At 55.6% G+C, this 24,591-nt stretch overlaps 2 protein-coding genes and 1 pseudogene across 8 annotated transcripts; 2 read left to right on the top strand and 1 right to left on the bottom strand.

Moving 5' to 3' along the window:
* Window positions 1–360: 360 nt before the first annotated feature.
* HIPK4 (homeodomain interacting protein kinase 4) lies at window positions 361–7,490 on the top strand. Its single transcript, XM_039854040.1, has 4 exons — window positions 361–961; window positions 4,227–4,583; window positions 5,641–6,474; window positions 7,029–7,490. The coding sequence occupies exons 1-4, from the start codon at window positions 497–499 to the stop codon at window positions 7,203–7,205; spliced, it is 1,833 nt and encodes a 610-aa protein (XP_039709974.1). The 5' UTR covers window positions 361–496; the 3' UTR covers window positions 7,206–7,490.
* An 828-nt stretch (window positions 7,491–8,318) lies between these two features.
* Window positions 8,319–24,537, bottom strand: PLD3 (phospholipase D family member 3). Of its 7 annotated transcripts, none has more exons than XM_039853908.1 (13): window positions 24,463–24,537; window positions 16,803–16,835; window positions 15,852–15,943; window positions 15,688–15,762; window positions 15,460–15,602; window positions 14,860–15,043; window positions 13,393–13,513; window positions 13,187–13,314; window positions 11,886–12,086; window positions 10,351–10,490; window positions 9,563–9,728; window positions 8,895–8,994; window positions 8,319–8,814 (listed from the first exon to the last, which is right to left on the bottom strand). In XM_039853908.1, exons 3-13 carry the CDS (start codon window positions 15,876–15,878, stop codon window positions 8,627–8,629), a joined length of 1,473 nt encoding a protein of 490 aa, XP_039709842.1. In that variant the 5' UTR covers window positions 15,879–15,943; window positions 16,803–16,835; window positions 24,463–24,537; the 3' UTR covers window positions 8,319–8,626. The 7 variants fall into 7 exon arrangements, with proteins under 7 accessions (XP_039709842.1, XP_039709831.1, XP_039709867.1 ...); XM_039853897.1 differs by lacking the exon at window positions 24,463–24,537 and adding an exon at window positions 20,520–20,666; XM_039853933.1 differs by lacking the exon at window positions 16,803–16,835 and having other exon boundaries at window positions 24,507–24,526.
* Window positions 11,441–11,559, top strand: LOC120596820 (uncharacterized; annotated as a pseudogene).
* Window positions 24,538–24,591: the final 54 nt, after the last annotated feature.

Genomic DNA, 24,591 nt, shown 5'->3' on the forward strand with positions numbered 1-24,591 from the left:
CCTAGTTCAGAACGCCCGCCTTGCCTCACCTCTGTTTAGGAACGTCCCATTCCTCTGCCTGACGTCCAACGTCACACTCCCCTCTCAGTCAACCCTTCACCTATCCAGCCTCTTCAGGGTTCCGCCACTGGGCGGGGGAGGGGGCTTGACCTGCCACCCCACCCCCCATTCCAGCCAGGGGTTCAGGTCTCCAACAACAGAACCAGAGGCACTCAGCAACGCTGGAACCCATTTGGGGGGGCCTGGGGCCCCTCGTCCCAAGCCAGGAGGGCTTCGGGGGAGGGGTGCAGCCCCGGGCAGACGTGCCGTGTGGCCCAGGGGGCTGGGGGGTGCCAGGAAGGCTGGGGCGAACCTCGAAAGGGAAGGCACGAGTGCGGTTCTCTTTCCCCCGCTGGGGGGGCCTCGGGGCCTGCGGCGGAGGGGGGCCAGGCGGCTTCGGAGGCAGAGCCTGTGGGGCAGGGGCGGTGGCAGGGTGGTGTCTGGCGGCAGGGGCACCATGGCCACCATCCAGTCGGAGACTGACTGCTACGACATCATCGAGGTGCTGGGCAAGGGCACCTTCGGGGAGGTGGCCAAAGGCTGGCGGCGAAGCACCGGCGAGATGGTGGCCATCAAGATCCTCAAGAACGATGCCTACCGGAACCGAATCATCAAGAACGAGCTGAAGCTGCTGCGCTGCATGAGGGGCCTGGACCCCGAGGAGGCCCACATCATCCGCTTCCTGGAGTTCTTCCACGACGCCCTCAAGTTCTACCTGGTCTTCGAGCTGCTGGAGCAAAACCTTTTCGAGTTCCAGAAGGAGAACAACTTCGCACCTCTCCCCGCCCGCCACATCCGCACGGTCACCCTGCAGGTGCTCAGGGCCCTGGCCCGGCTCAAGGAGCTGGCCATCATCCACGCCGACCTCAAGCCCGAGAACATTATGCTGGTGGACCAGACCCGCTGCCCCTTCAGGGTCAAGGTGAGGGGCCGCCCAGGGGCCACGGTGGCCCTTTCTCCCGGCTCTTCCAAGCTGCCCTCAGCCCTGGATGCTCTCCCGATGCTGAGGGCTCCCTCGTCCTCCCTCTCGGCCCTGAGGTCTCCCCGTCCCCGTCCACCTACCGGCCCTAGAATCTTCCCCATATTTCCATCCCAGTTCTGACACCCTTTCTGTCCCAGCTCGGAGGTCTCCCCGTCCTTGTTCAATTCTGAGCTTGGCTTCTCTGGCCCAGCTCTGTCCTACGGGGCTGACATTCTAGTAGGGAGACAGAATCGCCAAGATAAACGAGCAAAATACGATATGTGAGCGAGGAGAAAATATGAAGTATGGAGAAGGAGAATGATGTGGGGGGTTGATGAGTAAAACTTTAGACATGGTGGTCAGGGAGGCCTCACTGAGAAGGTGGCATTTGAGGGAAGTCCTGGGGGAGAGAGGGAGCCGCGTAGACATCTGGGCAGAGCATCTGGGTAGAGAGAACAGGCAGTACACAGGCCCTGAGCGGGGAGCGAGCTGAGTGTGTGTATCTGAGGAGCACGGAGGAGGCCAGCATGGCTACAGCAGAGTGACTGAGGGGAAGAGGGAGGAAGCGGGAGCAGGGAGGTGAAGGGGCCAGTCGTGCAGCATCCTGCCGGCCACAGTGAGGACTTTGGTCTTACTCTATGTAAGATGGAGCCGTGGGAAGACCCTGAGCAGAGGACGTGATCTGACTCAGGTGCTCACGCGTCCCCTCTGGCTGTGAGGGGAACAGACTGTGAGGTGGTGGGAACAGGGAGATTGTGAGGACCCGTCTGAGGGGGGCAGCCGTGGGTGGCAGTGGACCAGGACGAGCAGTGGGAGGGGGATGTGTGTGGGTCTGAGCAGGTTTTGGAGCCGGAGACAACAGGATTTGCTGACAGATTTTAACTGAAGCATAAGAGAGGACCTGAGGGGGGGGGGACGAAAGCCTGTTGCCCCGAGCAGCTGGAAGGATGGCAGCGCCACTCCTTACCACAGTGAGTTTGTTCGTCAACAGACACTTACCGAATGCCTGCTGGGTGCACAGGGGTACCCCTCTGCGCCGTCGCAAGTCCCCGGGCCGCCCCGGCCATCCGCCCCTGACCCCTCTGTCTGCTTCTGGGTTTGTTACCGTCTGATGATCGGTCTGAACTAGGAGGGCTGTGAGGGCAGGGCCAGGGCGGTTTTGGTCACCACTGTGTCCTCGGTACCTTCCAGCACAGTGCTGCCATGGAGTCAGCGCTAAGTGTCAGACATAGAGCAATACAGAGACAGGGAGAGGCAGAGCACTCTGCTCCAAGAGAAAAAAAGGACAGAGACCCAAGGAAGGAGAGGCCCCCACAAACACAGCCGGAGACAGGACAGATCCATGACACCTGGCCAGCGCTGGCTTCCCTACAGCATCCGTGGAATGAACAAGTGAACAAATGAATGCGTGCATGCATGCATGAATGAATGAATCCTAGGAACACTGACTGAGTGCCCAGGGTCAGATTCAGGCCTCGGCAGTCTTCATTCAGAGTCCAGATTCATGACTGTTTTGTCCTCCTGCCTCTGCAAATAGAAGATGAGGGATGGTGGAATGAAAAGCAGAGAAACTCAGAGAAAGAAACTGAGGCAGGGACCAAGACAGAGTCTCAGAGATTCAGAGCGAAAATGGCAGGAAGCTCCTCCCAGAGGCATCAGGAGAGACAAGGACTTGCAGCCATTTAGCGTTAGTTCGAGTGCCTCTCGCAAGGGCCTGTGTGGGTGTTAACAGCGCTTGATGAGGAGGAGGACCTGGGCTTCAGGGAGGTGTCTTTCTAGTGGGTGACATGGAGACAGAGATGGAGATTGACACTGAGAGATGAGAGACACAGACAAGTGATAAAGAGGCAAAGAAAGAACAAGAGAGAGACACAAACACGAGACAGAAAGACAAGGATGGATGTATTCCCAAGTTCCATTCATTCATCTTATCTATCCATTCATCTATCTATCTATCTATCTGCTTCTATCTTATCTATCTGTTTCATTCATCTATTCATTCATCTATCTGGTCCATCTATCTATCTATCTATCTTATCCATCTATCTTGCTTCCATTCATTCATCTATCTTATCGGTCTATCCATTCATCTATCCATTCATTCATTTATCTTATCCATTCATCCATCTGATTCATCTATCATCCATCCGTCCATCCATCCATCCATCCACCCACCCATCCAACCTTTACCGAGACCCTACTCTATGGCAAGCACTGTTCTAGGCATCTAGGGACTCAGCAGTGACCAGACAAATTCTGCCCTCGTGGAACTGATATCCCAATTGGTTAGAGAAACAATGCACTTGGTAAAAAGGCAAAATACACAGTTTGTGAAATGGTGTTAAGAGCTATGGAGAAAAGCAGAGGACCAGGAAGAGGATGAGAACGGTAGGGGTGCCGTTTTTGGTAGGATGGGCAGGGGAGGCCTCACTGAGAAGGTGAGATGAGTAAAGATTGGAGGAGGCGAGAGCGGGAGACGTGTGGACGTCTGGGGGAAGAGCGTTCTAGGCAGAGGAAACAGCCCGTGCAAAGGCCCTGAGCTGGGACTGTGTCTGGCTTGTTCAAGAAATAGTGAGAGGCCTGTGTGGCTGGAGCAAGGTGAGTGAGGGGGAACGTGGGAAGAGCTGAGGGCAGAGGGACAGGCAGATCGTAGGAGCCTGGGGGGGGGTGGGGGTGGGGCTCAGTGGGGACTTTGGCTTTTATCATAGGATGTGGTAAAGCCACAGGAAGATTCTGGGTAGGGGAGCTACGTGACCCGACTCAGGTATTCACAGGATCCCTCAGGGCGTATGTGAGGAACAGACGGAGGGACAGAGGGGAGGAGCAGGGAGAGCGGTCTAGGCAGGAGATGACACAGGAGATGACAAAGGACAAGGGCGGGGGCTGTGGCTGGAATGCACAGGGGACAGATTCTCCATCCGTTCAGATGGTGGAGCCAACAGGATTTGCTGATGCACAAGGTGTGGGGTGAGAAGAGAGGGGTCCTAACCCTCATGGGCATATGTTCTAGTGGAGAGACATAGAGACACAGACACAGACATGTAAACCAGAGACAAAGGCTGGAGGAGACAGGTTGGGCCATAAACGAGAGAGAGAGACTCACAGACACAGCGACAGACCGTCAGATGGCAGATGCAGACAGACACTGGGGAGAGATGCCCAGGGAGGCCCCGATCGGCTGTCCCTGCTCCTTGCCTTGCCCACTGGCCTCCCTTCCCCCAAACAGGTGATCGACTTCGGCTCGGCCAGCATTTTTAGTGAGGTGCGCTACGTGAAGGAGCCGTACATCCAGTCGCGTTTCTATCGGGCGCCCGAGATTCTGCTGGGGCTGCCCTTCTGTGAGAAGGTAGATGTGTGGTCACTGGGCTGTGTCATGGCCGAGCTGCACCTGGGCTGGCCGCTCTACCCTGGCAACAACGAGTACGACCAGGTGCGCTACATCTGTGAGACCCAGGGCCTGCCCAAGCCCCACCTGCTCCACGCCGCCCGCAAGGCCCACCACTTCTTCAAGCGCAATCCTCACCCGGACGCCGCCAACCCCTGGCAGCTCAAGTCCTCTGCTGACTACCTGGCCGAGACCAAGGTAGGGGGGCAGGTGGGGCGAGGGCAGTCAGTGTGGGGGCTGCTGCACCAAGAAAAAATCCAGGGAGGCGTGGAAGCTGGGGGACAGCTACGGGGATTGTCACAGCAAGAGAGATCTGGGCAAGACCAAAGATGGGATGGGAAATTTGAGGGTCACCCTGGGTGCTGCTGTAGCAAGACAGATACAGGTGAGACTGCATGGAGGACTGGAGAATCTGGGTCACACCACGAGGGTGACAGGGTAGAGCAGGTCCTCTGCCAGCCCCGGATCCGGGGTCTGGCCAGCGTGTGCAGCGTGAGGGGTCTGAGTGAGGTCCCGGGGTGGGAGGGGGAGGCTGGAAGTCTGGGGCAGCCGGTCTGCTCCCTCTGTGGCTGCAGTCGTCACGCATGCGCAGCAAGAGTCCGGGTGAGACGCAGGGGACTAGGAGTTCGGGCCAGCCTTGGGAGCTGTCACAGCAAGAGGGGTGTGGAGGAGACCGAAGGTGGGACTGAAAGCAAAGGCAGCTTCTCTGACAGCGCCTTGCCTGGGGGGTGTCAAACTGGTGTAACGAGAAGGTTCAATCGCTGGGAGACCCTGGGGGCCGGGATCGGGGGTGGGGGCTCTAGCAGCCACAGGGGTCCGGGTTTGATTCCGAGGAGGACTGCAAGTTCAGAGCACTCCCTCTACTAGTGGCTGGTGGGGGTTGAGTCCACAGCTCTGGAAAGGGCTGGAGGTCTGGGGTGAGGTGCAGAACTTGGTGGGTGAGAGCTCAGGGTTAGATGACGAGAGGACCGCAGAACACGATCAGGTGTCCTTCCTGCAGCAAGAGGAGGGCTCTGCGGGTCCGGTGTTAAGGGGGCAGGTGTGGCCCAACCAGCAGCAAAAGGGCTCCGAGTCAGATCACGGGCAGAACGGGAAGTCAGGGTTCAGGCGTGTGGACTTCGTAGCAACGAGAGGGCTCTGGGCCAGATCGGAGGACAGCCTGGAAGCTGGGGGGATGGGGGGTGTCACGTGTGGGCCCCCTGCAGGAGGCCCGAGGCCTGCACTCCACGCCACCCCGCCCACCACGTCCCGCCAGGTGCGCCCCCTGGAACGCCGCAAGTACATGCTCAAGTCGCTGGACCAGATCGAGACGGTGAACGGTGGCGGAGCCGCCGGTCGGCTGACCTTCCCGGACCGAGAGGCGCTGGCGGAGCACGCGGACCTCAAGAGCATGGTGGAGCTGATCAAGCGCATGCTGACCTGGGAGTCGCACGAGCGCATCAGCCCCAGCGCCGCCCTGCGCCACCCCTTCGTGTCCATGCAGCAGCTGCGCAGCGCCCACGAGACCACCCGCTACTACCAGCTGTCGCTGCGCGGCTGCCGCCTCTCCCTGCAGGTGGACGGCAAGCCCGCCACGCCCGGGGTGGCGGCCGCCGAAGACGGGCCCCCCTACTACTGTCTGGCGGAGGAGGAGGAGGCCGCGGGCATGGTTGGCGTGGCGGGCGGCGGGCCCTTCTTCCGGGAGGAGAAGGCACCGGGCATGCAGCGGGCCATCGACCAGCTGGACGACCTGAGTCTGCAGGAGGCGGGCCGTGGGCTGTGGGGCGAGGCCCCCGACGTGCTGGCCCCACTCAAGGTGGCCGCGGCTGGCCGCCGGGTGCCCGACTCGGGCCCCGAGCCCATCCTGGCCTTCTACAGCAGCCGCCTGGCTGGCCGCCACAAGGCCCGCAAGCCCCCCACGGGCTCCAAGTCCGACTCCAACTTCAGCAACCTCATCCGCCTGAGCCAGGCCTCCCCCGAGGACGATGGGCCCTGCCGGGGCAGCGGCTGGGCAGAAGGAGAGCACCGCGGGGCCTCCGCTGAGCCGCCCACCATCCCACAGCGGGATGGGGATGGGCCGGACATCAAGGACATGACCATGGACGCTGAGGTAAGCCAGGGGGCGGGCAGGGTGCAAGTGGTTCTGGGGTCAGGGCCTCCCTCAGAGCTCCAGGGTGGGGGTGCAGTGAGCCGGGCCTTGGCCCCCACACACCTGTGTTGCCTGCAGCGGCTCAGGGTCTAACACACACCAGCCCCCCACTGGGATGTGACGAGGCTCTACACACACTAGCCCACATTCAGGATATAACCAGGGTGTGACAAGGCTCTGCACATACTGATCTACTGTGAGGCTGTGTGAAAACTCAGAAGAGGGCGAGCCACCTGTAGGAAGTGATAGATAAAGGCCCAGCACTGAGAATGAGGCCTCAGCACGTGCTCGCCCATCCTCAGGAAGATGTGACAAAGCCTCAGCAGACACTAACACACCCTCGGGACACGTTACAGTCTCACCACACACCATCGAAGCCCCCAGGGTGTGACAAGGGTTGCAAAGGCATAGAATGGCCCTCAGGAAGGGACAAGGGTTCAGGTGGGAAAGGAGGGGATCCAAGGGGGGCAGCAGGCTGGTGGCTTCCAGGCTGATGCCCTCTTTTGCCCCCGCAGAGGCCAGACTCTGAGCTCTTCGACCCCAGCAGCTGTGCTGGGGAATGGCTGAGTGAGGACTGGACCCTGGAGGGCATGAGGGGCCCACGGGCTCAGGGCCTCCCGCCACGCCACGTCCACCCGCACGGACAGCCCCGGGCCACCAGCCTTCTGCAGCATGTTGGCGGGCACCACTGACGGTGACCCCACCCCCTGCCAGTCACCAGGGGCTGTGCTAGCTGGGCTGGCATCCCCTCAGAGCCACTCCCTGAATCCAAAAATTATTCTTACAGAAAGATAGTTATCCTTCTCCCCGCCCACGGCGTATACCTGCACACACTCCCTGAACACAAGAGGGCCTTGGTGTCTGGCCCGTGGCCCCCTCGGCCAGAGGGACGCAGGAAGGAAGGGGACTGTACCCTGCTGGCCCTGAGCACGTCCTCGGCCTTGTTGCCTCTGCCTATTCCAATAAAAACCTGTTCACAGCCTTGCCTCATGCCTGTCCTCCCTGCCTGAGGCGAGCCTGGCCCGGTGCTGGGGTGGGTTTCAGGCTGGCGCCTAGGCCCTGCTCTCCGATGCTGCACCATCGGCCGCTGGCTCAGGCTGGTGGCTGAGCTGCCATGGCATTGGGAGGGACAGGCTGTGCTTGGCAGACCCACCCCCTAAATACACTGAGTGCTTGGCACGCGAGAAACCACCCTCAGAGCATTATGTTCAGTAGGTGCTAACCCAAGTTTGCCAGATGCCAAGGTCTCTCTGTTGACCTGTCCTTGCCACGTTACAGGCTTGCCACGCACTCATCCGTGCTTGGTGCAGATTCACTTGGCGTGTGTAAATTTATGCTTAGTGTTCAGACATGCGAGTCCACCCTTGGGATACGGCAATGGTTCGCCGCATGCTCATCTGGCTGGGAACACGTGAGTGTGCGGCACATACCACCCCATGCTGGCTACGCGAGGCTCAGCACACGCCAGCCACACAGTCACACACCGCATGCTCGGCACGTGCCAGCTCACGTGCATTGCCCACCAAGGGCTCAGCACACGCCAGCTTGGGCCCCTCACATGTGAGGCTGCATCCATTACATGCTAAGGGCTCAGCACATGCCAAACCAATGGGCCACAAGCTACATGCTAAGCAGAGGCAGGTCACCCGTTGAGGGCTCAGCACATGCCAGTCACATGCTATGTGCTCGCCACATGGCAAGCACATGCTAAGGGCCGGCGTACACTCTCATGTCCCCACCAGAGGCCCATGCCGGCTGACCCCTATCCCGATACCCCGCCTCACACCACTCAGTCAGGCATAGGCTATACAGACAAGTTATTTACTTCTTATCATAACCTTGGGCCCTCTTTGCCCTGGGAAGGGGGTGGGCCGGGGGGCCGGGCCCAGCATGCACCCCCACTTCTTTGGGGGCTGATCTCTCCCCCAGCTCGGCTGGGTCCTGGGGCCACAGCGTCAGGCCTGTGGGGGCGGAGGTGGAGGTGGGAGAGCAGGGGGCCTGTGGAGCCACAGCGGGGCAGACAGAAGCAGGGAACTCGGGGACAGGGTCAGGGCCCAGGACTCCTGGGTCCGCGGGGGCCTTGCAGGCCTCGGCCTGTCCTCTGGGCCAGGCCTCACAGCAGGCGACAGGCGTTGCCCACGCTGTCAGCTGAGGTGTCGAGGTCATGGCTGTAAGGGGAGTCCCAGTCCCTCAGGAAAACGGCCTCCAGCTGGCTCCGCAGACCACCCCGCCCGTTCTGTGTCACCAGCAGCGAGGTGCCCGCCGTCTCTGCGAAGTAGCTGCCAGACCAGTTGGACGTTCCTGTGGGGCGGGGAGCAGGGTCAGGGCCCACGGTGGCACCTGGCCCCCTTCTGTAACCCCGGCGATGCTTGGACACTTACCAATGTAGGTGGCACGCTCGGTCACCATGTACTTATTGTGGTTGACGCGGGCATATGGGATTCGGGCCTGGGCCTCGTCCGCAGGAACCACGAAGAGTTTCTGAGGGGGAGGGGAGAACAGGAAGCAACAGGAGATGCACAGGGGTGGTGAGAGAAGCCCCAGGGTCGGAGCTAGGGAGTAGAGGCAGGTCTGTGGGATTGGGGATCTCACTGCTTCCCATGGAACCCTCAGGGCCAGAACAGGGCCCGGTGGGGTGGGTGTCAGTCAACACCGGCTGGAAGGCAGGACTCAGTCACCTCACTTGCCCGCTCTAGATTCCCTCTCAAATGGCTCCTATTTGTTCCTTAGGTCTCACCTCAGGTGTCCCCTTTCCCAGAAAGTCTTCCGTGATCGCTCAGGCTGGTACTTCCTTTGGACCCTCCCTCCTTGGCACTGATGCCTCTGCCCCTAACCTTACCCAGCCCTGACCCCTCTGCCCAGGAGCCCCCATCTCACCCTGACCCCTCTACCCATGCTTCCCCAATCCAGGCCCTGACCCACGTTCGCCCCATCACAGCAGGGCTCACTGTGGGTCATCTCTGTCAGATGACAGGCGAGCTCCACGAGCGCTGTGTCCCCAGCACTACCCCACGCAGGGGCTGAGGGCTGGTCTAGGGCAGGCGCTTACCACCTGGATGTCAGAGTGGGTGTGGTTGTCACGCAGGGCAGCCAGGGAGAGCAGGAAGGCCCTCATGGATGGCTCGGAGTGTCCCCAACAGCTGATCAGGAGGCGTACCTTGATGCCCCGCTCGTAGGCAGCCCTCCGCAGCCCATCGTCGATGGCAGGCCAGAACCTTGGGGAGAGGGGTGCAGGGTACGAGGGCAGCTTTATCCACAAGCCTCTCCCTCAGCTTCAGGGAGCCAGGCCTAGGCCCAGCTTCAACTTCGGAGAGCCCCCCAACCCTAAGCCCACCCCATCTCTGACTCCCAGTCCTGTTCCAGCCTCCTTAAATCCCCCATCCCCAATTCCAGCTCTCGAAAATTCCTGCCCATCATCTTGTCTGCTGCCCTCAGACTACCTACTCTGAGTCCCCCGAGCCCCATCATCTTCTCTTCTTATCCCAGATCACAAATCCCAACCCTGCTGTCCCCCAACTCAGCCCCATCCCATCTCCAGTCCATGCTCCCTGCTTCCTACCTCTGGAAATCCCGCTTCCCCTGCCTCAGGCCTCCAGTCTGCCATTCTCTGCCTTGCAGCCCCAAAATTCTCATCCTTCTGTCCCCTTTTCCCCTATCTGGAGCACCCAGAATCCGCTCCCGTCACCTCTGTCACCTGTGCCGCTCCCCACGGCTTCCTCTCCATCTGTCACCTTGCCTTGGCCCCATCGCCTGCTTTCTGGACCATCGCTCTGTCTCTCACTCCTCTGCCGCTCGGTGGCCCCCTGCCCTGAGCCCTGCCCACACTCCCAGAAGTACCTGCGTGGGTGGGAGAACTCCATGGTGGGCAGGTAGTTCATGACTGCGATGTAGATGAAACTCCGGGCATTGTCCACCACGTTGAGCAGGGCCTTCAAGTCTGGGGTACGGCCACTTGGACACAGTGGTGGAGGCGCACTCTGGGGGCAAGGGGACAGTCAAGACATGTGCCCTGCCTGGGGCTCGCTGTCGCAGTGGACCCCGTGTACAGACAGCTTGTCACTAACCGGGTCCTAGGGGTCTCACTGAATCCTCAGCCTCCACGAAGGGCAGTGATGATTGCCACATTCCTCTCGCAGGTGAGGCAGTGGAGGCTCAGAGAGGGTAAGTGACTTGCCTGAGGCCACACAGCTGATAGAGCAGGATGTGAACCTAGGCTATCTGATTCCTGAATTCATTCTTGACATAAGGTCCCCGGGAACCTGTTAGAACTGCAAATTCTTGGGCCTCGTTGCACAAGGCATACTGAACCAGGGCGCTGAAGCAGGGCCCAGGTGTCAGGTTTTAATGGCCCTCTAGTGATCCTGATGCACGCTCAGGCTTGTGGACCTCTGCTCTAATGACACTCATCCCTGACTTGCTCACAGCCCACCCCAATGGTGCTCCTCGCGTGCTCACGCCACACCACGCGCTTTACTCACCTCCCGCCATCCTCACGACAGGTGAGCATACTCAAGCCGAGAGGGGCAGTGGTAATGGGGGAACCCTTGGTCCCCGGTGGGAGACCACTGGAGCACAGGACCCCAGTATGTCACGTATCTGTCCATACACCCACACCTCTGAGTGGCCCTCCACAATGACTTTGGGCTTGGCCAGGTGAGTCGCTCGGAGGCGACTGAAGGACAGAGGTTGGCCATTCCAACTAGAGAAAATATCAACAGCTAAAAACAGCAGTGCCTTGTCTGGCATGCTCAGCGTCTGCCATGGGGGCGGCCAGAGCTGTCCAACAGACTTTTCTGCAGCGAAGGAAATGTTTCTGTATCTGCATTGTCTAATATGGTAGCCACTTCTTGCATTTGGCTGCTGAGCACTTGACATGTGGCTAGTGTGACCGAGAAACTGAATTTTTAACAGATTTAGAGCTGATGAGGTCTACGACCATGCCACCCTGAACAAGCCCGATCTCGTCTGATCTCGGAAGCTAAGCAGGGTCAGGCCTGGTTAGTACTTGGATGGGAGATCACCCAGGAAGACCAGGTGCTGTAGGTGTAAAAAATAAAAATAAAATAAAAAATAAAAAAAGGGATCGTAAACTGAAAAATTCCTTGTAATCTCTGAGGTCAACCCAGGGTTGCCTCACCTAAAAAAAAAAAAAAAAAGCTAATGGGGAGATATGGCCGGGTCCATGCAACCATATGAGCCCTAAGCGGTGGTAAACATGATGCCCATTTTCCAGTTGAAACCGAGCCTTAAGGAGATTGGGACATAGCCCGGGCCTCTGCTCAAGCAGAGTAAGCAGGAGTGCACGCTAGACAGATGGAGGCCATGAGGGCGTGTGGCCAGTGAGCGACAGGCCCCTCTTCCTTCAGACTCACTGCCAGGTAGGCCAGAGCAGGGGTTCCATTGAGGCAGATCTCCATCGGTGTCTCTTGATTGTAGCGCGTGTCATAGGGCCGGGGCCAGGTTGATGGGATGGAGCTGCCCGCCTGGCCCAGGTACCAGTAGGCCTCAAAGATCTTGGTCAGGTCTCGAGCTAGGCAGCTGCAGTTGTACATGACCACGCCCAGCTCCTTGACCTGTGGGAGGGCAGTGCTGAGCCTGGGGTAGTGTCTTGGTACCCACGGGTGACACGGACACCTGCAACCCCTTCTCCCTGTCCCCCCAGCCCTCTTTCCTGCCCTTTGCTCCTCCATCTCCCCTTTTCTTTGTCCCTCAGCTCCACCCTGCAGATCTCCCAGCTAAAGTCCTGGGCTGGGCATGAACTTGATTCGATTTGGTAAAAATCGTGCAGTCATTCCAAAGCTCTGGGTTTCCTGAACCTTTGCATATGCCTTGTTCCCTCCACCAAACAAGCCCCTGCTCATTCTTAGGGCTTGCCTGACAGTTTCCTCCTCCAGGAAGCCTCCCTTGACTGTCCTGACTTCGTCAGGCATTCCTCCGGGGTCTCGTGGTCCCTTGGGCTTCCCTTATCACTCTCTAGTGACAAGCCCATCTCCCCATTGGACTGAAAGGACAGGCACCGGGTATGTTTCAGTCACGGCCATATCTTCAGCATCTCCCCATGGAGTTGGTAAGATTAGGGTCCGAGCAAAGGATCACTGCCTAAGATGCAGCCTTGTTCCTGTCTTGTGTTGCTTCCTGCCAATCCTTCAGGTTTCCAAATAGTTATCACCTCCTTTGGAAACCCATCCCTGATACTCCAGGTTGGGTCCCCCATCCTAGCCCGGACCCTCTGCTTGTGCTTCCGCCATCCCAGCCTTAACCCCTCTGGGCTGACACCGTCTTGTGACTGGCCTGTCTCCGAACTGGACTGGGAGTTCTGAAAGGTCTATCTATGGCCACCATGTTCCCAGCATCACCCAGAACAGGGCTGGGCTTAGAGAAGGCATTCAGAGAATGAATGAAGGCCAAATGGGTGGACAGGGCCTTGAATGCGCTGTAGTGGGGTTGGCAACTATCACTGGGAACCAGAGGGAGCCCTAGGCTTCCACAGGCAGGGGAAGGCAGTAGAGGGCTGGATTTGGGGATGTTTAGGGATGCCTGGTAGGAGATAGGAAGGAAGCCATTGCAGACTGGATAGAGGACTCTGGGACTGAGGAGGGGTGCAGGTGGAGGCTGGGCGCCCTGTGGAGGAAGGAGCAGCCTGGAAGAGCAGGTGGACAGGGTGCAGGCAGACCTGGGTCAGGGAGCGCCAGTCCATGTTGGCACTGCCGATATAGAAGTGGGTCTGGTCCACCACCCAGAACTTGGTGTGTAGGACGCCATGTGTCAGCTTCTGCATGTCCACCATGCGGACCTGGGCACCTGTGACCGATGGGGGTGGCAGTCAGGGGCTGGCTTAGGCAGCCCCAGGCCCACCCCGCCCCAGCTGCCCCGGCTCACCGCTCTGCAGCAGGGCCTGCAGGTCCGCCTGGGGCTGGGGCCCGCTGGGCTTGCTCACGGCAATGCGGACCTTCACTCCTCGAGGCGCCAGGGTCTGTAGCTGCCGGAGGACCTCCTCGCCCTGGGGGAATGAGAAGGGAGAGCCTCTGAGGGACTGGGGCCAGCCAGCTCTCCAACCCCACACAGCACCCCTATAGGGCTGTTTTAAGACTAGGCTTTGAGAAGTGATCAGGAGTGAGCAGGCTTTACATTAACCAGTATGCCTACGGGTGGCTTTGTAGGATATTATATTTGTAGGATGGCTACATGAGATAGTAAAGCCTTTTTTTATCTGTTTTAATAACTGGCCACTCTGAGCCCTGCCGGGGCCTCCCTGCCACTCCTGCCCTTACTTAGGGAGCATCACTGCCTGGCACCGCAGGGGCCTCCAGGTACCTTACAGGATACTGGGGGTGCGTTTCAGGCTGGGGGTCCACGAAGGTCTGGGTCAGGCTTGATGACACCAATAGTAGTAACAGCCCACGATTCCCTGATTCCTGTTGTTAGCTGGGCCCTATTCTAAGCCCTTTCACATCTGAACTCACTGAATTCTCACCTCTCACGGATGAGGCGGGCCTTAGTATAATCCCCGAGCTGCAGATGGGGAAACTGAGTGTTGGCGAACTCCACGGTGAAGTGGGATTTGAACTCAGACTGCCTAGGCCTGTGCTTAGTGCTCTGAAGCACTCCAGTGAGAGCCAGCAGCGAGTGTAAGCTCCTATCATTTCTTTTGTCATTTTTTTTAAGGCAGTGCTTAAGGAACCCCACAATGTTAATAAATTTTAAGCCCACTTCTCACAAAAAGAGGCAGTAGAGAGAGGAAAAAAGAAGGGAAAATTGTGTTTTTCAATGAAGGGGTGATCCACCTAGGCTGTTTCTTTCCAAACCTTGAAGGTTTATAGTGTTTAAGTTCGTCTGCAGATCAAAACAGGGATATAATAATAGCAAACGCTTATAAAGGGCTGTGTCAGGCACCATGCTATAATTGCCTGTTTCATCCTCACAAGGGGCGGGTGCTATATCCTGGCCCTGTTCCACAGATGAGGAAACTGAGGACTGGCAGGCAAGGTGACCTGTCCGAGGTCACACAGCTGGGAAGCAGTAGCCGGCCAGAGGCTGGGCTGGTACTCTGTTCTTCTATTTCTTGGTGTGATGGGGCCAGGGCAGCTTGTGGGTGAGCAACATGTGCTAGCCTAATCCCTCGTAACCAAACCCACACCCTGACATTCAGAAGCTTCCGGATGACCGTGACAAACGCCCCCAGTCCAGAGGGCCATGTGAGGATAGAAGCTTCCAAACACCTGCATCCAACCCACTGTGAGACACGCCCACCTGTCCCCCCCACAGCTGGTGAATCCCCTTCGCCCCCACCCCCGATGCCTCCCACCGTCCCCAGGCTGTGTGCCCAGGGCCCAGGTTGCCAGGTACCTGCTGCGCAGAGGGCTCCTGAGTGTGAGTGTCATTGTTGGTGAGGGTCCAGTAGAAGGAGGCGATGTCCAGGCTACTGTGGGCCCCAGCAAGCAGGCCCAGCCACGCCTGGCTAGTGGAGGGGTTGCTCGTGGAGGCATTGGGGAAGTCCAGGCCCTCGGGGATGCTCTCCACCAGCACGGCTCTGTGGGGTAGGGGGTGGTATCAGCCATAGGGGGCCAGAGACCACAGGCTGAGATGTGAGTGTTCACCTGTCTGTCCATGGAGGATAAAAGACTGTGTATTGTGTGTGCCTGTATGCATGATTATCTGTGTCCATTCATTTGTCTGTCCACAGATGTGGATGGAAGATGCTATGCGTGTCTGTGTGTGCCTGTCTCATCACAGACCTGGACAGAAGATGATGCTGTGGCTGCCATGGGAACAGTATTGGGGGATGGAGGTGGGCATGGAGGGAAGAACCTGTGATGGTGCACTTGGGGGTCTGCGATCACCTCACTGTCACAGGCACTGAGTGATGCTGAGGCCCTGCTTGGTGTGTCCAAGTGTCCCTGGTCTGTCAGGGCCCCTCCCCCTACCATCCAAGGCTCCCACACTTACTCGCATGGGTCATAGCAGGGGGCTGGGCGCTGGTTGGGCCCAAAGAGATGCAAGTCGCCGTATTCCCATAAGAACAGCTGAGTCATCAGGGCACCGAAACCCACAACTGCCAGGATCAGGACCAGCAGGACCCAACGGGCTTTCTGTGGGAAGGAGGTGGTCAGCCTTCCCAGGGCGGGCAGCCCAGCCCATGCCTGAGACAGACTGCGTGTGGCAGTGGACCCCTACCTTCTCCGCAGCCTTCCATGCCTCAATCTCATTCATGGGCAGCTCGCTGGCAGGCTCCTCAACAGGCACCTTCAGCTGGGGGACGATGGGTATGGTCGGGGCTAACAGGGGACCCCCAACCTCCAAGGCACCCAGCCCCTCCCCAGTGGGCCCCATCCACCTACCTCCTGATACATCAGTTTAGGTTTCATCTTGCCAGACAGCCAGGGGGCACCAAGAGCCCAGGCGGGAAAGTGGGTGTGTCAGATTCTCCAAACTGCGGGGAACAAAAGCTGGCACTGACTGGGGTGTTCTGGGCTCTTGGGGAACATCATAGAAAGCAGATCAGTCTTGGGGCTCACGGGATACACTGAATCTTCTTGTCCATGATCACGGGGGCGATGGCACAGTGCCCGCCACCCCAAAAGGAGGAAGCAGACCGCTGGTCAGCAGGGATTTCGAAATTCCTCAAGCTCCAACGACTCACTCGTGGTAGCCACCCTGCCTTCCTCAGTGCCCACTCTGCTCCCCATTAGCGCCTTCCCGTCTCTGAGCTCTAATTCAGACACTACCAAAGAGAAAGCTCCAGATGGGGTCAGCGGAGCTCCAAATCTTTGTGCCTGGCTTTTCCCAGAGCTGGGACTACCCGGGGGACATTTTCCAGGTGGTTCCTCTGCCTTCTCCCTCAGGTATCCACCGGACAGCTCTGGCCGGGAGCCAGGACCATCCGGGCCTCCTCTCCAGCTCCCAGCCCCATCCCCCACAGCCATCCCTCCCCCCCAACCCTACCCCGGAGGGACCTCGGCCTTAGTCTGCAAGCGGCAGCTGCTACCTCCGCGGGGCCCCAGCTTCTGCCCCAACAAGCTGAGCAGGGGAGACTGGAAGGAGGGGGCGGAGCCCGGTGAGGCTCCGCCCACTGCAGCGGGGAGTCTGCGCACTGCGCTTGCTGGCCCTGGTTCTCCGCAGGGAGAAGGGGGGCTCGACCCCCCAGGTAGTGTCTGGCCAACCTGGCCGTGGGGAGAGTAGATGGCTGCGAGATGGACTTTGCCACACCCCACCCCAGAGCCCCCGTGCTGGATAGGGAAGCCACAGGTAAAGAAAAAAAAGGGACCCCACACCCTTTCTTGTCTACGAACCTTTTGAATTTTTGTACCACGGGCATGCATTGCCTAGTCAAAAATAAATACATAAATTAATGAGTTAAAAACAAAATAAAATGGAGAGATCAAGGTTGAATAACACGATTTCGAGATGTAGCGATACAATCAGCAGAACACACAGCCCACGCTCTGGGAGGGGAAGAAAGAGGTGGGGGAAGGAGGCGGTGGGTTTTCTGTTGGAGCCTATTTGTATTACGGCATTTGACTTTTTTTTTTTTTTTAAGCCAACTAAGACTTTGATAAGGATTTCTGAAAATTCGTTTCTTAAATCCAGGGTCTGGCTGGAGGGACACGCAGGGTTTCCCACCCACCTCCTAAGCAGGATTTAAGGCCACAGCTGGAGATGTAAATTGCAGAGTCCTTCCCCGCCCACTTCTCTCAAAGAAAGAGCGGCAGGAACCCCCTTCCCCCCAGCCAGGCAGGAAGTTAACAGATATATGCAGAAAAGGATTACTATTGAGACAAGCAACAGTGTCAGAAGTGGTTGCCTTGACAGTGGGAATTGGGGGTGGGTCAAATTGCTTTTTGTTTTAAATTGTGTAATATAAGCGACTAACAGAAAAGTAGAGAAAACACCTCTGCAGGTAAAGAAATAATTATAAAGCAAAAAAAGGTGTTGCTGCGTCCCAGCTTTTGTTACTTAAAAAAATTATTCGTGTGCATGAGTTACTGAGATTTATAAAAAGGGGAAAAAAATTCCAAAGGGGAGGTAGGTTCCCCTTTATCACAAGATGCAGGCTATATCTGAAAAGATAATTTGGAAAGCCCTTCTCAACAATGTCCCATCCCAGATTTCCAAGGGCGGAACACAGCTGGACCCCTCCTCTTATTGCAGGGAGACTTATGGAGATGGACCAAGTCAGCAATCAATGGCAACAGAGCAAGGTTATTTGGAGCTCCAGAGATCACCAGAAGAAGATAACAAGGAGTCTTGGAGGTGGTTGGCCAGATTATGGGTGGGGGAGAGGAGGCGTGGGGCAGGAAAGGTTTCCCTTCTATTTATTTGTGAAGTCCTTGGTGAGAAATGTACTGAGAATAAGGGTTTGGAACAGCCGATGATGTGAAATTAAGGCGAGCTGAGATGAACAGGAGCGAAACGGATCGAGAGAAGGTGTGGAGAGGTGAGGGATGAGACCAAGCACCCTGAGGCTGGGGAACGGCCATGGCTGCTAATAAACCAAAAATGGGAAGAAAACAGAGGGAGTTCATTTATATGGTGACCTTTTGGCTTTCAAATGGTATAGTGGTTACAGGTCTGTAATGAGGGGTTTAATTTAAATTTGTTGTATTTTCACCAAATGCACCTAAGATGTTTAAAAAGAACTCTAGTACCGGAGAGAGGTGGTTTAGACTGGATTGGATTTAAGAGGCAGTTAATACTGTGGGTTCCAGAACCAGATGCCTGATTAAAATATGAGCCTCAGCACTTATGTGACCATTTGACCTTGAGAAGTGACAGTGCATCTGTGCCTTAGTTTCTCCATCTGCAAAATGGGCATAGTATATTGGCACCTACTTTTCACAAGGCTGTTCATGAATTTTATACAAATATCTCGAGTAGCTGTGCACCAGGCACTGTTTTAGGTGCTGGAGATACTGCTGTGAACAAAAGACATGAAGGCAGACAGACAAAAAGCAAAATAAGTAAATTACATGCTATAAGGTAATAAGCGCTATATAGAGGACCAGGAAAGGACAGGGTGAGGGTGGGTTTGGGATTGTTTGCAATTTTAAGTAAGGTCAGAGAAGGCCTCCCTGAGAAGGGGATACCTGAGAAAAAAAATTTAGGGGGAGGGAGGGAGCTACACAGACTTCTTAGAGTGGTCCAAGCAGGCCTGTGCAAAGGCCCTGAGGCAGGAGTATGCTCAGTGTGGATAGGAGCCGACTTGGTTTCTAATTGGACTGGAGGTAGAATCCAGGTAAAGTAAGGAGCCGAGGATGACTCCAAGGCTTTTGGCCTGAGCAGCTCATGGATGGAGGAACCACTAGCTGAGCCGGGGAAGACTGATGGGGAGCAAGTTTGAGGAAAAGATCAGGAATAAAGAATGAATGAGTAGATAATAAACAAATGTGTTTTGAACATATACAATTTGAGCTGTCTAAATTCTATCCAGGTGGCTCCTTTGACTCAAAGGAATTGATTTATATCAAGTGCACAGAATGGGCATGCAAGAGGTTCTCAATAAATGTGATTGTGTCAAAGTTCCTAACAGCCCCCCCCAAAAAGACAAAAGGCATTATTACCCTCACCCCCCCAAGCCCCAGGTAAGATGGTTGCTTTTCACTGTAGGCCTTTAGTTACTATTTAATTTTTAAAATGCATATAGGACTTCTATGGAAATTAAATTATGAGGTTCAGGCCCCTTGCTGGGGTACCCTTCCCCCACATCCCAGTCTCCAGAAAAGGACTATGGCCCCAGCTAGAGGAGTATCCAGCAACCCCCATCCACAGACCCCTGGGGAAGGGGGGAAGGCAGGGCAGAGTGAAACCGAAGGTGGCCCTGGCAGCAGCGCGTACAAAGCAAGGCTGGCGGGTGCTGGCATTCTCAGCTGTCTCCTGTGTGCCCGGGGCCCTAGACCCCTAGATGGGGTTCTGGTGTAATACTCAGCCTTGTCCTTAAGCTTCGCTTCCTTGCACCTCTGCCAGCAAGTGTGCCCGCTCCAGTCCAGACTCTCCCTGTCCCCCTTGGCCTGTGCCCTCCTTTGAGGTGTGATACCACAGACCGCAGAAAAGGAGGAAGTAAAACCCACTGGGTTTTTGAGACTCGTGTTGGGACAGTCTTCTGAACACCCCACTCCGGGTGACGGTGGGGTAGGTTGGATCCCCTTTTCCACAGCGGCACTTTGGATCGGATGGATGGTCCAGGGTTCAAACCCCACACTTACTTCCTTAGTGAATAACCTCAGATGTGGGACTTTACGTCTCTGAGCCCCACTGGCCTCATCTATAAAATGAGGATCATCTTATACCCATCTAGAGGAGGTGGTCGGAGGATCTTTGAATGGTTTACAGGGCTGGGTCTCGGAGTCCCCACAGCCCTGCATTTGGGTCTCGGCTCTATGTGTCACTGGCAGAAGAGGCTCCTTTCTCTGAGCCTCATTCCGTTCTCAGAACAATTGGAGACATATACCAACCTCATATCTGCTGGGAAGTCAGTGAAAACATCCATGGCGGGCAGGTAGCACAGTAAACTCCAGTTACAACCTTGCTAGTGACATCTGTGTGCCCCCTAGCAACCTGTACATACTTTATCACAGATAACCGTGTCCCCTGAAAAGCTAAGTCTGTGTCTGGTTTCTTCCTCTATCCCCCAGTCCCCAGCACAATGTAACCACTCAAGAAATGTTTGTTAAAAACAGAGGAAATGGAGTAGAAATGGAAACCTCCGAGAAAAGACTTTCTTAGCTGTCTCTCTAGATATAGTGACACTTGGTTTATACACAGTGATAACTAGTTTATGTTCTAAGCCCACAGCAGATGGGATAGGAGCAGATAATGGCATCTCAGCCTGAGAGTAAAATTCAAGGTCGATTCAAGGTTGATTCAAGCCTTCTGCGTACAAAGGAGGGTGTGAGGCCAATTAGCTGCTGAAACAGCGGACAGATCACACCACAGGAAGCGGACACAAATCCACAGACCTTCCATATGGTTCAAAACCGAAATGTTCTCATGTTTAAAGGGACCAATTTTACCTGGATTGTGCAGACAATCGTCTGTGGTCAGGTCTACGGAAAACAGAACAGAGCACTGGTTTTGTAAACTTCTGTTTGTCTGTTTTTGTTTTGAGCAGTAGAACTTTTATTTCAAAGGACCCCTCCCTAGAAGGTGCCCCTTCTAGGGGGAGAAGATGGCTGGGTCTGAAAAATGATTAAATAAATAGGTAAACAACAACAACAGCAAAAACTTCAGCACGAATGACGAATACTTCTGATTTGGAACTCAAAAATCTAAGCAGTCCTGTCCCCACCCGAACTGCCTACGTGGCTCCCCACTGCCTTTGGGACAAAGTGCAAACTGCTGACCCTGTCCGAACCTGTGGGCCTTCCCGCCACTGCAGATTCAATTCCCTTTTTGACACCAAAGCCGTTTCCAAATCTTATGTCTTCCCTGAACTCATTCTGAAGAGTCCCACAGCCTTCTAGATACCTCCCCCGAGGTGTCCCTAAGCCCTTCACACCCAGCATGTCCCCAATTGTCCTTAACACCTCTCCCAAACCTGCTCCTCCCCAAGTCCCATTTTGAGGGCAGCTGTTTTAACCCATTCTTCACCTCAGCCTATGTGCCACCTCCTCCAGGAAGCCCTGACTCCCCACCCTGCTCAAAAACTGCCCGGTGCCCTCAGGACAAAGCCTCAGCTCCTCACTGTGGCTCCCAGAGCCCTGAACGATCTAATAACTTACTCTCTCGGCATCCTTTATGTCCCAGCCATATTTAGTATCTTTTGGTTCCTTGAACCGAAACCACTTTTACCACCAATCCTCCCACACTTTTTCCTCCTAACACACCTTTCTCTCTTCATGTTGCTCATTCCTATCAGCTTGTGTAACACCTACTCCAGGAAGTTCTCCACGAACCCTGCAGCTGTTCAGGCACCCACTCTGGGCTATGACGGTCCCCTGAGCCTCTCCATCCCAGCCCTGACAACTGTGGGACATCGCTGCCTGGTGATGCGTCTGTGTCTCCCACCAGACTGTGAAACTCAGGAGAACAGGGCTGTCTGTCACTGCTGTGTCCCCAGGACCACCTGGCACAGGGACAGCACATGGCAGGTGCTCAGAGCCAGTTCATTCACTTATCCATTCAATTTGTATTTATTCAGTGACTACTTGCTGACAAGCCCTGTTTAGAAACTGGAGCTACAGCACAGAACAGAAAGAAAAAAATCCCTAGTAAAGATGACATACTTTGGGGGGAGTGAGACAATAGATAAATGAGTGAAACACACAGTATGCGCCTGGGAGAGAAAAAGCAAGCAGGGAAGGGTGTATAGTGGCATCGCAATTGAAAATGGTGGATGTCTGAGTTCAAAAATGACAACACAACACATTTGGGATAAAGAGGCATTATTATCCCTGTTTTTCAGGTGTGGGGCAGGGCTCAGAGAAATCACTGCCCAGGTTGCACAGCGTCGGTTTGTCTGCAGGAATTTGAACCCAGAGCTCAATTCTGTTCCTGGACACTACACTGTCCAGCCAACTCATGGACACAAAATAAGGCAGAATGATTTTTCCTTGCTGCCCCCCGAGGGAGGCCTGAGCCTGTTAAAGGTAGGGCTCCTTATGTTTACTGAACCAGGCACTGCTCGATATATTTATTTATATAAATATTTATATATTTAATTCTCACAACAGTTGTTGTTTTAGCGCCACTTAACAGATAAGGGAACTAAAGATCCAGGGAGGTTAAGTGATTGGCTCAAAGGGACACAGCCAGGAAACAGCGGAGCCAGGATTTGAACCCAGGCTGCCTCAAGGTCCCAGGGGTGGACAGCTGCCTCTCCTGCTGTTTATCGTCTGCAGGTCTGTAGCTGCCCTCCATTTCTCCCTCCCCAAACAGCAGTTGCACCCAGAGGTGGCTTTGGCCTCTTCAAAACTACTAACGTCCCCTCCCCCTCCAATCTGTGAGAGGGGCAGTTGAGGCTTTCTCCGAATAGAAAGGATATGTAAATTCAGCTTTAAGAAGAGGACTCTGGCTCTCCTTCCAATGGGTTGCTCTTGCCGATCCATCCTTGGAAGTTCTAGAACTGCTGCCGCTGCTTCATGTCATATCACATCACATCAGATTGCATCCCTCCTCTCCTCCAAATCCTCTAGTGGCTCCCACCTCAGAGTGAGGCCAAAATCTTCTCCACGCCCATGAACCCCCAGCTGATCAGCCCCCATCACTCCTCGGACCTCATCGCCCAGCCCTTTCCTCCCTCACTGGTTTCCTTGCCACCCTTTAAAGATTCCTAAACATTCCATGTTCCTCTCTCAGGACCTTTGCATTTGCTGTTCTCTCTGCCCAGGATGCTCCTCCCTGAGACAGCCACACCACTCTCCCCTCCTCTGGGTCTTTGTTCAAATGTCATCACCTCAGAAAACCTTTTCTGACTACCTTATTTAAAATTACGATCTTGTCGTGCAGACCCCATTCCCTCTTCTAACGCGTCCTGTGATATTCTTACCTGTTTGCTAATTGTCTCTTTCCCCTGTAAACTCCGTGAGGCCAGGGAGCTCCGTTAGTATAGAGGTGTCCCCAGTGCCTAGCACGGGGTTGGGCATGTAGAACACGTTGAATGAATAACTTGCATTTTCATTCCCATGTTGCAGGTACAGAAACCGAGGCACAGGGACATTAAGCCACCTGCCCAAAGTCATGCAACTATTTAAGTACTAAGCGCTAGAACCGAGACTGGAACCAGGGTGTTCCAGCCCCCAGGCACACATTGCTAACCACTGTCCTACACTGCTTTGCTCAAGCAAGCTGAGTGAATAACACTTACCTCTCCACCTGGGGAGTCGGGGTTGCTGATGTATGACTGCCTCACCTCTCTGTACCCCCAGTTCTAAAAGTCAAGGGAGGTCTGGGTCTAAGCTACCTATAATCCCTGTCACCCCCAATGTTGAAGAATGTTCGTGACGGGTGATGGGCCACCTCCTCAGGTGTGGTGACGTGGCAGAATGAGGACAATATGGAGATCGTGACGTAGGGTGGCGTGGGGTGGCTGTCATGGCAGAGGGTATGGTGATACAGGGAGTGTGAATGACACCATGGCAATGATGACGGCAGCTGGGGAGAGAGGGAGCGACCATGAGGTGATGAAGGTGATTGGATGAGGGTGAGAATGACATGGTTAACAACAATATCAGCCCAAACTGCCACGTCAAGCTGGGCATAGCACACGAATAAACTGGCAGAATCCTCACAATCATCCATGTAGGTCCTGTGTGCATTTCATAGATGAGGATGTTGAGATTACAAAGGTGTGATTCGGTGGTCAAGGTTATCCAGAGGTTTAGTGGTGGAGCTGGGATTCTGACACACCCCTGGTGATGGGCTCTAGTACCCCACATGGTGGCGAGTATGTTAAAGGTGACACTGGCAAATGACGAAGACATGAAGGAAAAAAAACTGTATGGCAGGGTGGCTCCTTTTGGGGAAAACTAAAAGTAGGAGGGATGGATGGTGACTGCCAGAGGAGCAAAGGTGACATGGCAGGGATGGTGACGCGGGGGTGAGAATAACATAAAGGGATCATGCACACAGTTAAGGAGAGGGTGACAGGTGGCGTGCGCAGGTGACACGCATGCATAATGACGGTTTATGAGAAGTAAGGATTCCATAACGGAGAAATAACAAAAAGATGGGTGCAGGAAACATAAACAGGCGATGGAGACTTAAAAGTGGCAATTGCGACCTGTGGTGGAAATGGGGGCTTAGAGGGGACGAAAGCGAGTTAAGGGGGTTGATGGCGACAGTGGGAGCATGATAGCGACAGAAGGGGAAGGGTGACTATTTAAGCAGGATGCGACATATGGAGGAATGGCGATATAAAGGGACCGAGGACGACGTAAGGGTAGAGATGCATTATAGACACGAGGTGACAACACGAGGAGGGCAGCCGAGGCGCCGCACCCCCGGATCGCACAGTACCTGCACTTCACGTCTCCCACTCCCGGACCCAGCCCCGCACGCACCTTCAGGACTGGAGCCTGGCCTGACCGCCCCCGCCGCGCGCAGGCGCACTCGAGCTGGACTGCGGCTGGCGGAGGCCGGGCCCGC

The sequence above is a fragment of the Pteropus medius genome, unplaced genomic scaffold (assembly GCF_902729225.1).
Source record: "Pteropus medius unplaced genomic scaffold, Ma_sr-lr_union100, whole genome shotgun sequence".
Taxonomy (NCBI): domain Eukaryota; kingdom Metazoa; phylum Chordata; class Mammalia; order Chiroptera; family Pteropodidae; genus Pteropus; species Pteropus medius.

What these genes read in the sequence shown, in the direction of transcription:
- HIPK4 (XM_039854040.1), top strand. Translation starts at nt 497, where the DNA reads ATGGCCACCATCCAGTCGGAGACTGACTGCTACGACATCATCGAGGTG. An exon ending in ACTACCTGGCCGAGACCAAG is followed by an intron (nt 4,584 to 5,640) that starts GTAGGGGGGCAG and finishes ACGTCCCGCCAG; the next exon opens with GTGCGCCCCCTGGAACGCCG. An exon ending in ACATGACCATGGACGCTGAG is followed by an intron (nt 6,475 to 7,028) that starts GTAAGCCAGGGG and finishes TTGCCCCCGCAG; the next exon opens with AGGCCAGACTCTGAGCTCTT.
- PLD3 (XM_039853908.1), bottom strand. Translation starts at nt 15,878, where the DNA reads ATGAAACCTAAACTGATGTATCAGGAG. An exon ending in CATGGAAGGCTGCGGAGAAG is followed by an intron (nt 15,603 to 15,687) that starts GTAGGGGTCCAC and finishes TCCTTCCCACAG; the next exon opens with AAAGCCCGTTGGGTCCTGCT. An exon ending in AGGAGCCCTCTGCGCAGCAG is followed by an intron (nt 13,514 to 14,859) that starts GTACCTGGCAAC and finishes TCATTCCCCCAG; the next exon opens with GGCGAGGAGGTCCTCCGGCA.